The sequence below is a fragment of the Odocoileus virginianus genome, chromosome 13 (assembly GCF_023699985.2).
Source record: "Odocoileus virginianus isolate 20LAN1187 ecotype Illinois chromosome 13, Ovbor_1.2, whole genome shotgun sequence".
NCBI classification, from domain to species: Eukaryota; Metazoa; Chordata; class Mammalia; order Artiodactyla; family Cervidae; genus Odocoileus; species Odocoileus virginianus.
This window is the reverse complement of record NC_069686.1, coordinates 6,186,969-6,200,146: the sequence shown is the minus strand read 5'-3', so window position 1 is coordinate 6,200,146 and position 13,178 is coordinate 6,186,969. Positions and strand designations below refer to the sequence as shown.

Below are 13,178 nucleotides of genomic sequence, written 5' to 3'. Positions count from 1 at the left end.
CTGGACTGTAAAGATAGCTGAGCACTGAAGAATTGATCCTTTTGAACTGTGGTGTTGGAGAAGACTCTTGAGAGCCCCTTGGACTGCAAGGAGATCCAATCAGACCATCCTAAAAGAGGTCAGTCCTGAATATTCATTGGAAGGATAGATGTTGAAGCTGAAACTCCAATACTTTGGCCAGCTGATATGAAGAACTGACTCCTTAGAAAAGACCCTGATGCTGGGAAAGATGAAGGCAGGAGGAGAAGGGAACAACAGAGGATGAGATGGTTGGATGGCATCACTGGCTCAATGGACATGAGTTTGAGTAAACTTTGGGACTTGGTGATGGACAGGGAGGCCTGGTGTGCTGCAGTCCATGGGGTCACAAAGAGTCAGACACGACTGAGTGACTGAACTGAACTGATTTTCCCCAAACCCTCCCCCCATCCAGGCTATCATGTAACTTTGAGCAGAGTTCCCTGTGCTATACTGTAAGTTCTTGTTGGTTATCCATTTAGAATATAGCAGTGTATACATGTCGATCTCAAACTTCTTAAGTTCCCTTTCCCCCTATCCTTCTCCTCTGAGACAAGTACTTATTTACTTTAGACATGAGCCCAGGAAGCAGAAATGAAGTTCCACAAAGGTAGAACAGATAAGGAAAGCTAATATAAGGATATGTTTACTGTTTCTCACTAGTACAAACAGATAGTAACTGGTGCTCCTTCCCACTGGGAATCTCTGTGGAATTTTAGAAATGTATCTCAAAAATATCTGTCTGCTAGATAAAAGGGGAAATAATTTATCCTTGAGTTCTTACTGTCCACAAAGGTCAAGGGTGGACCTGTATGGTGTTAACTGCTCAACATTCCTGGGTTGTACATTTGTTAGTGCTAAGAGGGAATCTGCAAGCTCCCATATCGTGAGTCAGAGAGGCCACTGGATGGTAAGTGATGCCTCAACGCAGCCTGGGGCCAACTGCAGCTAAGTGATACTACAGAAGGCTGCTGGAGACTGTTTCAGAACCTGTCACTTCCGTAATAGCTGGGACAAGAGATATGGCCCAGAAGATGTGCAGTATTTTACAAAATGTGTAGACTGTAGATTTTCTGATGAAATGCTGTCTATCAAATATCCTCTTAAACTAGAACAGTTTTGTGACCTCTTCCCTGGTTAATGTTTACACTACAATCAAATTTTAGCAAAGACTTTTTCTCTCTTTAGAGAACCTATAGTGAAATTTATGCTGCGTATAAATCACAAGGATACTTTTATTCTTGATGGGAACAATAAGAGAGATAGAGACAGAGAAGAGAGATTTTTCCAAAGTATTTAAGTGTTAATTACATACAAATATTTTTTAGTATTGAGAATAATTATATACTAACAGTGCCCAATCTATTTATACCTTTACAACTTTAGCTACTTTAAATAGAGCATTCCTGGCAGAAATCTTGGATGTAATATATGATCACAACTATTATTTTGCAATGATAATTTATATATTATTTGCTATTAGCTCTGAAGATGTCCCCCAAATGATTGGATACTGAAAGCCCAAACATAAACACAGCTTCTTTAATAACAGTGTATCTTTCAGTGCTGCTCATTTTTGTTATATTTGTTTTTTATGCACATGTTAATAAAAAAGGACAGTGCTGATATTCTTTATAATTTTTTCTGTGTGTGCTAGCCCTGGGCTCTGTTATAACCTCTGGAGATATCACAGTCAACAAAGCAGGAGTGAATCCCTGCTCTCCTGGAGCTCACATTTTTCAGGGAAGCTTACTGATGACATTGAGTTATGGTTAACTCTTAAGAGGGGCTGAATAACATTTGATGCCATGTGTTGTGCTGAAGCCAACATAAGTTGCATCATTTTGGAAAAGAAAGGTTTTCCCTTCAAAGTCCTACTGGGTACTATTTATTTGTACTATAGGGTAGGTGGAATGACCCTGTGACTCTAGATAAACTACTTGTTTCAATTTGCTGTCCTGCAAAAAGCATTGCCCTGCAGAATTGGTATGGTGCATGTGAAAAGATTCTTGATTTTGTAAGTTGGGAATTATATGCTGCTTCCCTGAAAATAAGGATTCAACTTTTACTGTTTTTAGATAATATGTAAACTGTGAAGAGTTTGGATGACTTGATAGCTACAAGAATTCATCCTTTCTCCACTTTCTACCATCATACTTAGCGGGGCATTGGGAAATGTGTACATTGTTGAATAGAAAGTGTTTGCCAGATAGAGGGGGGAGTTTGGGTTTGAGGGGGAAATATGAGTAGCTGTGTTCCTCTTTCATTTTATTCAATGTATTTCTTAACTTATGCAGGGAGGTAGCTGTGTTGAATGTCTATATACTATGCTTTATGATACCTCTTTCAATACCATCCACACTGGAGAAGGAGAGAGGTCATGGGTACGGGGCATGTCAACCTAATGAGGGCTGATTTTGTCTACATATATACTTACATTTTTTTCTAGATGCTGGAAGTCTTGTTTCCCATGCTCCTTCTCCCCATTTGCACACACAGCAGCTATCCTTTCCTCATCTTCCAAGATCCGTCAGTTTACATACATTTTTAAAAATGTATAATCAATGAAAGTACATATGACTCTTTTCCCTTATGACACAGTCAATAACCAGTCATTCTATTCTACTGATGTTTTGTAGAACACAGCCCTGACTTCTTCCTGCAGTTTATATCAAGTTGAAAGTTCTAGCCTAAAAATATTTCTTGCTGTGAAACTGTTTGCAACCTTAACTTCAGCTATGTCATGTTGCTTTTAACATCTTAGAGGACGATACAGAGAGAAAGCAAGAGAACAAACATATGCCAAAATGTTAACAGTGATTTTATTAAAGAGAAGGCCTTATAAAAGTTTATTGTCATCCTCTTGTGATGTTTCTATAGTTCTGAATGTTTTACAAAATGTAAGGTATAATCAAAAAACAATTCTGAAAGCTAAAATAATATGAGGAATAAAACAAAGAGAGGCAGAACATACAGCATGAAAGAGACTAAGAATTATACCAGATGAAGGTAATGTATGGGCCTTATTTGAGTCTTGTTTTGAACAAACTGTTTTAAAATATTAGACAATTGCAGTTATGTGAATACACTGACTGGCTATTTGATGATAGTAAGAATTGAATGTAGGTTTTTTTTTTGTTTTTTTAGATCTGATATGGGCTTCATGATTTTTATTTAATTCTTCTATTTTAGACATACACACTGAAAGATTAACAGATAACATAATATGAATTAAGGACTGTCCTTAAAAATTATCTGAAGCAGGGGAAAGGATATGAGGTAGGAGTGGATAGAATGAAACAAGGTTGGCCCTAAGTTTCAGATAATTGTCGAAGCCGAGTGGTGGCTATGTGGGAGCCCTTATATTGTTCTCTCTACTTAATTTTCTGCTTAAAAGTTTAAACATAATGAAATGCTATGGATCAGATTATTTGTGCTCAAATATCAGCTGCACATTTATTTGTTATATATCATTAAGCTAGATATTTAACTTTCCTTTGCTTTAGTACTTCCACCTGTAAAATGAGGAAATGTCTAGAATGCACATTTTTATCATTTTTAATCATGATTGAATGAGTTAATATATCCAAACCTTAATCAGCAACTGATTCTAAAAAAAAGTACTGAATAAATCTTAACTATTATTTTTAGATTTGTTTTCCTCTTTCAAATCTAGGCTAAGGCTTATACTTTTGAAGAATGCAATTTAACCTAAGAATCTCAGTATGCTTTACTCAGATTTCCCATTTTTGAGGAAAGAAAAATTAGGAAAAAGTATTGCTTCTCTGGAAAATCATCAGTCTTAGGAAGGAAAAAACAACACCATAATAAGAAATAACCAAAAATTTAGAGAGAGGAAGTAACTTAACTGTAATTATGATTAATAAGGAAAATCTACTAGCTGGCAAAGAAATTGCTGTTCAAAAATATTGTTTTGAAAGTTAATTCTGCTTTGAACCAGACTGTTGCCATTATAATATTAACACAACTCATATTGATTAGAATTTTATCTCTGCTTTGCACACTTTTACCATGAAATCATGGTACTTAATTTTTGTTTCATTTAAATTGGATGAACCACAAAGTATTATTTTGAAGATTTTGTAAAAATTCAGTAAGCAGTTTAGATCTGTGTAAGGCATTTTCATCATTTTAAACTAACTAAAAAAAAACATATTGGATGCAATCAAAAAGAATAATGGGGAATATTTCTGAAATCTGCTGGAAAATGGTAAATTATTCAAATTGACAACTCATATATGAACAATTCGAATGATTTTGCAATTTATTACCTCTTGCTGTGAAGTTGATAAAATTAATCAAACATAATGACAAATCACTGTCTTTAAGAAAGAGGACTTATGTATATACAGATTATGGCAGATGTATTATGCATTGCTGCAAGACATACTACAAGTTATACCTATGAATGATGGTGAACATTATGAAATGATGCTTACACAAATATTTAGCAAAATAAGGTAACAAACATATTAATCACTCATGAAATTACAATTAGTAAAACACTTTCAAATTTTGTAGAATTTAAATATTCAAACTATGAGTTCTTCTAGCCTGTATATTTAGTGATAGGATTACTGCCACTGACATAGAAAAGATTGTGTCATTTCATCTCCACATCCTAGTGCCTGAGGGAGTGTAGCACATAAGAATGTATAGTTGTTTTGAATTTAAATAAATTGAACATGAGGCAATCTGTAAATTAGAAACAAATATATTCTATGGTAGGGATTGAAGTGTAGGTCTTCTTTATATCAGTACTTCAGGGAAAGACTTGGACAGTGTTTCAACATGCAGTGTTTATTCATGTCTGACATCATTAACATTTAAGGAAGCATGAAATAGCAAATTTAGATTTAAGAAAACCTAAGTGCTACAAACATTTTCCTGTTTTATGCTTTGTAAATGAAAGCTAATGATAACTCACTGCATTTTTCACATTTTCAGGAGTTTGATTGTATAGTGATCTTTATTTACTATCAACATGATGAAAGCAATCTGTTTATAGAGTTTAATTCTTTTTAGTTTAGGTAAATAACTCGCAGGAATGAATTTCATTTTCCAAAGACTAGTGAATTTTAAAAGTGCAACCTAAACTGATGTGGGTCAAGATGAAAACATTAGTCAAATGAAATCTATTTGGGATGAATAAGTTGCTGTATAGATATTTAGGGAAGCAAACAAAAATATGAAGCTTGAATATTTGCACACCAATATGGAGAACATATTTTCAATGTTCAGAATTTAGAAGTTTTATGTTAAGTAAACATAGACAGTTTAGCTAGAACTTGACAGTTGAATTAACAGTTATATGAGTTTCATATTTCTTCTGTGCTAACATAGCATAGGAAATTGTTAAAGCAAGGGCTTCTATTTCTTCTGTGATTTGTTTTTCTTCTCCATATTTCTATATTCTTTCCATTATTTATTTTGATTTCTTCTGTTAATCTTTAATTTTCTTTAACTGATAATTTCTTCTAATTTGCTTTGCTGGTATTTGCTTTATATATCTCTTTGTCTGTGATGTTATTTTTAATTCTAATGACTATACTAAGCTGTCAACTGTAAGAAGGAAGGACTCAGGAAAACTAATTGCTTCCTTCTTCAAAATTTTATTTTTCAGGATTATGCTGAGAAGGAGAACACCATAGCCAAAGCGCTGGAAGATCTGAAGGCCAATTTTTACTGTGAACTCTGTGACAAGCAGTACTACAAGCATCAGGAATTTGATAATCACATCAATTCATATGACCACGCTCACAAGCAGGTAAGAAAGAAGTGTCAAAAACCTCTAATATTTCTGAACTTTTGTAATAACTTGAATTATATAGACTATATGAATATAATATATTTATCTTGCTATGCAATTTTTAAAGATGTGAGCCTGTGGTGATAATTTAATGACTTACATAAAATACATTAAAAAAAAACAACCACCAAAAGTCAAGTCTGAAATAAATAACCAATATAAAGAAATGCCATTCAGTTGCCTTTTAGTGATTGACAGTAGTTTGAAAATTGTATTCTTCAGGTGGTGATCCTTTAAATAATTTCAGTTCACTTCAGTTCAGTTGCTCAGTCATGTCCGACTCTTTGCAACCCCATGAACCGCAGCATGCCAGCCCTCCCTGTCTGCCACCAAATCCTGGCATCCACCCAAATCCATGTCCATCTAGTTGGTGATGCCATCCAACCATCTCGTCCTCTGTCGTCCCCTTCTCCTCCTGCCTTCAGTCTTTCCCAGCATCAGGGTCTTTTCAAATGAGTCAGCTCTTCACATCAGGTGGCCAAAGTAGTGGAGTTTCAGCTTCAACATTAGTCCTTCCAATAAACACTCAGGACTGATCTCCTTTAGGGTGGACTGGTTGGATCTCCTCGCAGTTCAAGGGACTCTCAAGAGTCTTCTCCAACACCACAGTTCAAAAGCATCAGTTCTTCTGCGCTCAGCCTTCTTTATAGTCCAACTCTCACACTCATACATGACTACTGGAAAAATCATAGCCTTGATTAGATGGACCTTTGCTGGCAAAGTAATGTCTCTGCTTTTTAATATGCTGTCTAGGTTGGTCATAACTTTCCTTCCAAGGAGTAAGTGTCTTTTAATGTCATGGCTGCAATCACCATCTGCAGTGATTTTGGAGCTCAGAAAAATAAAGCCAGCCGCTGTTTCCACTGTTTTCTCATCTATTTGCCATGAAGTGATGAGACTGGATGCCATAATCTTAGTTTTCTGAATGTTGAGCTTTAAGCCAACTTTTTCACTCTCCTCTCACTTTCATCAAAAGGCTCGTTAGTTCTTCTTAGCTCTCTGCCATAAGGGTGGTGTCATCTGCACATCTGAGGTTATTGATATTTCTCCCAGCATTCTTGATTCCAGTTTGTGCTTCTTCCAGCCCAGCGTTTCTCATGATGTACTCTGCATATAAGTTAAATAAGCAGGGTGACAATATACAGCCTTGGCGTACTCCTTTTCCTATTTGGAACCAGTCTGTTGTTCCATGTCCAGTTCTAACTGTTACTTCCTGACCTGCATACAGGTTTCTCAAGAGGCAGGTCAGGTGGTCTGCTATTCCCGTCTCCTTCAGAATTTTCCACAGTTTATTGTGATCCACACATGAGTATATTAAATATTAATATATTCTAATTCTTAAACTGAATAATTGAATCATTATTATTCAACTTAGTATTATGTTTCATATTATTGCACATATGAAATACTACAGGCTAAATCATTTAAAAAAGAAATGTCAGAGTCAAACAAATATTGTTATTGAAGTCTCTGAAATTATTCCATTATATTTACAGAATTAAATAATTCAATTAAATCATCCAGTATTAAATAGAGAATTATAATTGAAGTTATTGTTAGCTTTTCCAGATGCCATTCAAATATTTCACCATTTTTTTTAAGTAAGCACATATCTCCTATTTAGTAATTCATCAGGATCTTCTTGTTTGTTAAACTTCAAACAGTATCAGAGTTTTCCAGGAAAGATTAAAAATGGTAGAGATAAATTTTCATTACTCTTTCTTATTATCATTTGACCAGACAACACCATAATATTAATGTATAAAGAGCACACATTTTTAATTACACTTATGTATTTATTGAATGTTTTATTCAAAAGCCCAGAGACGCACACTTTTTTTTACCATACATAAAACCTAATTATATTCAGATAAGTGACAGTTCAAATGCAAATCATTATTTTAAGCTACATAAACATACAAAATAATAGTTAACTTATTATTTTAAAAACATAGAAATTAATTTTTCATAACAGAAAATACAGTGGTTAAGGACAATTAACATCCCACTATCCTAGGACTGTCTCACTTTATATCTGTCCAGTTCAGTTCAGTTCAGTTGCTCAGTCGTGTCCGACTCTTTACGACTCCATGAATTGCAGCACGCCAGGCCTCCCTGTCCATCACTAACTCCTGGAGCCCACCCAAACCCATGTCCATTGAGTCGGTGATGCCATCCAACCATCTCATCCTCTGTTGTCCCCTTCTCCTCCTGCCCCCAATCCCTCCCAGCATCGGGGTCTTCCAATGAATCAACTCTTCGCATCATGTGACCAAAATACTGGAATTTCAGCTTCAGCATCAGTCCTTCCAATGAACACCCAGGACTGATCTCCTTTAGGATGGACTGGTTGGATCTCCTTGCAGTCCAAGGGGCTCTCAAGAGTCTTCTCCACACCACAGTTCAAAAGCATCAATTCTTTGGCACTCAGCTTTCTTCACAGTCCAACTCTCACATCCATACATGACTACTGGAAAAACCACAGCCTTGACTAGATGGACATTTGTTGGCAAAGTAATGTCTCTGCTCTTTAATATGCTGTCTAGGTTGATCATAGCTTCTCTTCCAAGGAGTAAGTGTCTTTTAATTTCATGGCTGCAATCATCATTTGCAGTGATTTTGGAGCCCCCCAAAATAAAGTCTGACACTGTTTCCACTGTTTCCCCATCTATTTGCCATGAAATGATGGGACCAGATGCCATGATCTTAGTTTTCTGAATGTTGATCTTTAAGCCAACTTTTTCACTCTCCTCCTTCACTGTCATCAAGAGGCTTTTTAGTTCCTCTTCACTTTCTGCCATAAGGGTGGTGTCATCTGCATATCTGAAGTTATTGACATTTCTCCCAGCAATCTTGATTCAGGCTTGTGCTTTTTCCAGCCCAGCATTTCTCATGATGTACCCTGCACATAAGTTAAATAAGCAGGGTGACAATATAGAGCCTTGATGTACTCCTTTTCCTATTTAGAACCAGTCTGTCATCCTAGTTTAATTTTTAATAATGTCCTTATTTAAATAATAAATAGCATGATTACAATAGATATGTTTATTGAACAGCAGTAACTTTTTTGGTTACATTTTTAAAAGATGAAAGATTAAAAGAAATGTCATAGGAAGCCTGATCCTTCATGTTAGTTATATATTTACCCAAACTCAGAAATGTCAAACAAAACTTTTTAAAAAGTCTAAAAGATCATATACTTATCATATACATTTTATGCTTGAGGAAATTATGTAAGCATACATTTGATTCTGTAGCAAGTGCACTTAAGAGGCCAGGCAAGCTCCATCATGAACTTCTGGTAAGGACAAAGCTTTTTACCTTTTTTTTTTGTCTTCTCAGGCCTCCATTTTCGCATCTATATACAGAAAGTTTGAACCAGATGACTTCACTGGCCTTTCTAGATCTAAATTTTAAGGATTTTGCATCAAATACAACACGTAGTTAAAACATATGTGCTCGTCATACATAACCATACACACTCCATTCTCACATCCACATTTTTCTAAGTGATTCTCTCATGTAAAAATTCATTAGAAGATTTTCACTGAAGTTGTTATTCTGAATTCCAGTCATTGAATTTTTTTTTTTAAAGTGTAAAACTCGCTATCAGGTAAAAAAGAAAGGTTTTCCTATAAACCCTTTGACCTGTTCATCTGCCCGAAACCAAAGCCACACTGTGTCTGTCTTCTCTCCTGGCAGCTTTGGGCAATTCAGAGTTATTTTCACTGTAAGAGATTTGTCACGCTGATGCTATGAAAAGATAGAAAAGGGAATGATTGCCCTATTGCTGCTGCCCCTCAAACATTTTGATTTTTACTTTACCAGTTTTAGTGGGGTTGAAATATCTCCTAAAAGGCATCAAAGTGACCTTCACCCAGCAAGTCAAGATTCTGTGCCTTATGGCCTGCTGTTTCATTCTGCTCCAGAGGAAGTCACTGTCAGGTCAGGTTGTTGGAATTTGCTGTCCTGCAGGGACTTAAGAGCGCTATAAAAATGGAGCCGCTTTGTTCTCAAATCTGAACGTTTACTAATCATATAAGCTTCTGTTCAGTAATGTGACACTTGAGGAAAAAAAAAAACACTTCATGATATTTGGGTGTCAATTTTTGTTTGCAAAATGATATTGAAAGGTTAGTAAGAAGATATAAGATACAGGTAAAGCAATTCATGATTCAATCCTTTCACACATCCTTCCTGGAATTCTTCCTGTGGGGTGTTTTCAATATAACTGCACTTATTTTTAACTATTTGGAGTATCAGAACAAAGGAAAGATTTGAAAGTTCCTTCTACAGAGTGTCTTCACTTCCCCAAATGACTGCCCCAAGAGAAGGACACACATATTTCTTCATCTTCATTGAACTGTACTGTCTTGATATGTCATATTCAAAGCCATTATTTGAATAGAATTAAACTGAAAGTTTTGTCCTTTCTTGACTCTGTGCCAGACTGGATAAAATACTCATTTCTAGTATCTGAACTAATGCCATTGTCCTACACTTTCCCTAGTGGAGTTCAGTCTCTTTCTCTCCTGTCTTCCACCCTCTATTACATGGCTGGCTGTCTATTGAGTCAGTTAATGTTCAGGGTAGGTGAAAAATACTACAATTTTAAGCAGAGATTTCTGCTCCATATCACCTAGATATAATTATGCCAGAAAGAGTAAAAAAAAAAAAAAAGTAGCATACAGTAGAGAAATACACCTAAAAAAAAAAAAATCACACATTCATAAGCAGTGATTTCAATCATGTTTAAAAACTAAAATGTACCTAAATATTAACTTTCATGCATACTATATTTAAGGATAAAATGAACTGTTATATTTAGAAATCACCAAATAATATCGTGAACATAAATCAGTTTCAATATATTGATAATCTGTGTAAGAATGAATTATTTCTCTATTGCACAAATCAACCCACTCCAGTATTCTTGCCTGGAGAATCCCATGGACAGAAGAGCCTGATAGGTTATGGTCCATATGGTTTCAGAGAGTCAGACACAACTGAAGCGACTTAGCACAGAAATAGAGAATTATAAAAGAGACACTATATATATATATATATATATATATACACACACACACATATATATTTGTATATATATGGTGAAAGTTGAAAGAAGTGAAAGTTGCTCTGTTGTGTCTGACTCTTTGCAACCCCACGGACTATACAGTCCACAGAATTCTCTAGGCCAGAACACTGGAGTGGGTAGCCTTTCCCTTCTCCGGGGTATCTTCCCAACCCAGGGATCAAACCCAGGTCTCTTGCATTGCAGGCAGATTCTTTACCAGCTGAGCCACAAGGGAAGCCCAAGAATACTGGAGTGGGTAGTCTATCCCTTCTCCAGTGGATCTTCCCGGCCCAGGAATCAAACCGGGGTCTCCTGCAATGCAGGGAGATCCTTTACCAACTGAGCTATCAGGATAGTTGTATATATTTCTGTTCATCTTCATTCTTCCCTTAACCAGGCATATAAATATTTGCTATCTTGGTTATTTGAGGTTGGTAACACTATAAGTAATTTATATCTATAGTTACTTATACCTATAAGTAATTAAAATCTCTATGAGCAGCTTTGACAAAGAAGAATTCTGGCAATATTTAACTCACTGAATTTTTGTAAGATTGGTTTTTATTATGGTTATACCTTCTAATAGCAGAACATGGTGATGTTTGTAACCTTATCTCTAAGAAATATTTCCTGTTTTGAAATAAATGGCTCTTATTGTAATGCATATTTGGATCATCTCTGCTGTTTCAAGTTGCCAAAATTATGGCACCTTTTTCTTTTAAAATATGAACTTTGGAGAAGTCATATTATTGGCCAAGACAAGTTATTATGTAAGTTGATATCTTCAGTTCTTCATATGCTGAAATTCTATTGTGTCGCTGTGCTCAGTCTATGGACAGACAACTTCTGAGATGTCATGTATGATTATCATAACATTGTTATATAGACCTTACAGTAACTCTAATAGAAGTGTTAATTCCAAGAAAGACAAGAAACAGGCTAAAATAATATAGATTGCCCATGATTGTATCTCAGAATGCTAGAAACTTTCAAATGACCATGACTTGCAAATAGTAGTCAGTCTTTTCACATTCCATAAAACAAGGTTCTAATCACTTTCCCACCATTTTATCCTAAGCATTTAAGTAGATCTTTTCCTTCTAAAACACACAAGGCTAATCATTGGGAATTTTAACACTTTGTATTTTCCAATATTCCCCCTTCTAATTTCAATATTATCTAACCTATTTGAAAATAATACATTTTCCCATTGATGATGTTCTGCTCCCAGTGTAGAGAAGGTTTGTTTTATTTATTTATTTTTTTAACACCTCCTTATTCTGTCCTGTGTGTGTCACCATGGCTTTGCCTTCGTTTCTCTGAGTGCAATCAGGAGTATTCAAAATCTATTTTCCTAGTATGTAAAAATTGTCTAAAGACAACTTAAAAATAGTTGATGCTATGTAAAGCTAGATCTGCATAAAATGTACCTTGGAATATATCCAGATATCATTATTTAACATCACATTATGATAATTAGCACATAAAAGTAATGCTGAAATTTGCTCTAAGTAAAGTGAAATTATTCATGAATTTTCCCCAGCCTCCACCCTACATCCTACCTTTCATCTCCTTCTCCCACCCAGATGTTGAATAGCAAATGCATAAGAAATATTATGTGCGTGTCCACTGGAGAATATATGCAGAACCCATTTTAAGGTAGAGTCTGCTCTCCTCCTAGCCCCACTATAGCAAGTTGCTCTTTCAAGTCTTTTGCTCAAATTTTCTGTTTGTTGATTCTCTGCTCTTCTATTTTCTGATCTGTATTCTGACGATAAGCACCTAAACCCAAAATGAGAAACACAAATTTTCATGAGGTTAACCTGAACCTGTGCTGTTTTGCTTTAAACTTTAAATAGCAGTGTGTCAAAATCTTGGGCTCCAGAGCTTCCTACAGGTAAAATAGCTGCCTTACAAATAGAGATCAATGTCATATACATATATGCTTATATGTATATACATACACACACATTTCCTTCTCCATTTAAATATATATTTATATGTGTGTGTGTGTGTGTGTGTGTGTGTGTGTGTGTCACTGTAGGTGTGCAGTTTCCCTGGTGGCTTAGTGGTAAAGAATCTGCCTGCCAATGCAGGAGATGCAGTTTCAATCCTGGGTTGGAAAGATCCCCTGGAATAAGGAAATGGCAACCCACTCCAGTATTCTTGCTGGGAAATCCCATGGACAGAGGAGCCTGGTGGGCTACAGTCCATGGGGCAGCAAAAGAGGCAGATATGACTTAGTTAGTAAACAAC

The 13,178-nt window shown here is 35.6% G+C and overlaps 1 protein-coding gene across 2 annotated transcripts in view; it reads left to right on the top strand.

Annotated features, from left to right (window-relative positions):
- ZNF804A (zinc finger protein 804A) overlaps positions 1-13,178 on the top strand; it is a 319,312-nt gene that overhangs the window by 250,434 nt on the left and 55,700 nt on the right. Inside the window, exon 2 of one of the 2 annotated variants that reach the window (XM_020898615.2) lies at positions 5,663-5,806. In XM_020898615.2, coding sequence (XP_020754274.2) covers positions 5,663-5,806 — 144 coding nt within the window. Of the gene's footprint in view, positions 1-5,662; positions 5,807-13,178 lie in introns of those variants that run through there. The other variant, XM_070475903.1, reaches the window with a different exon arrangement.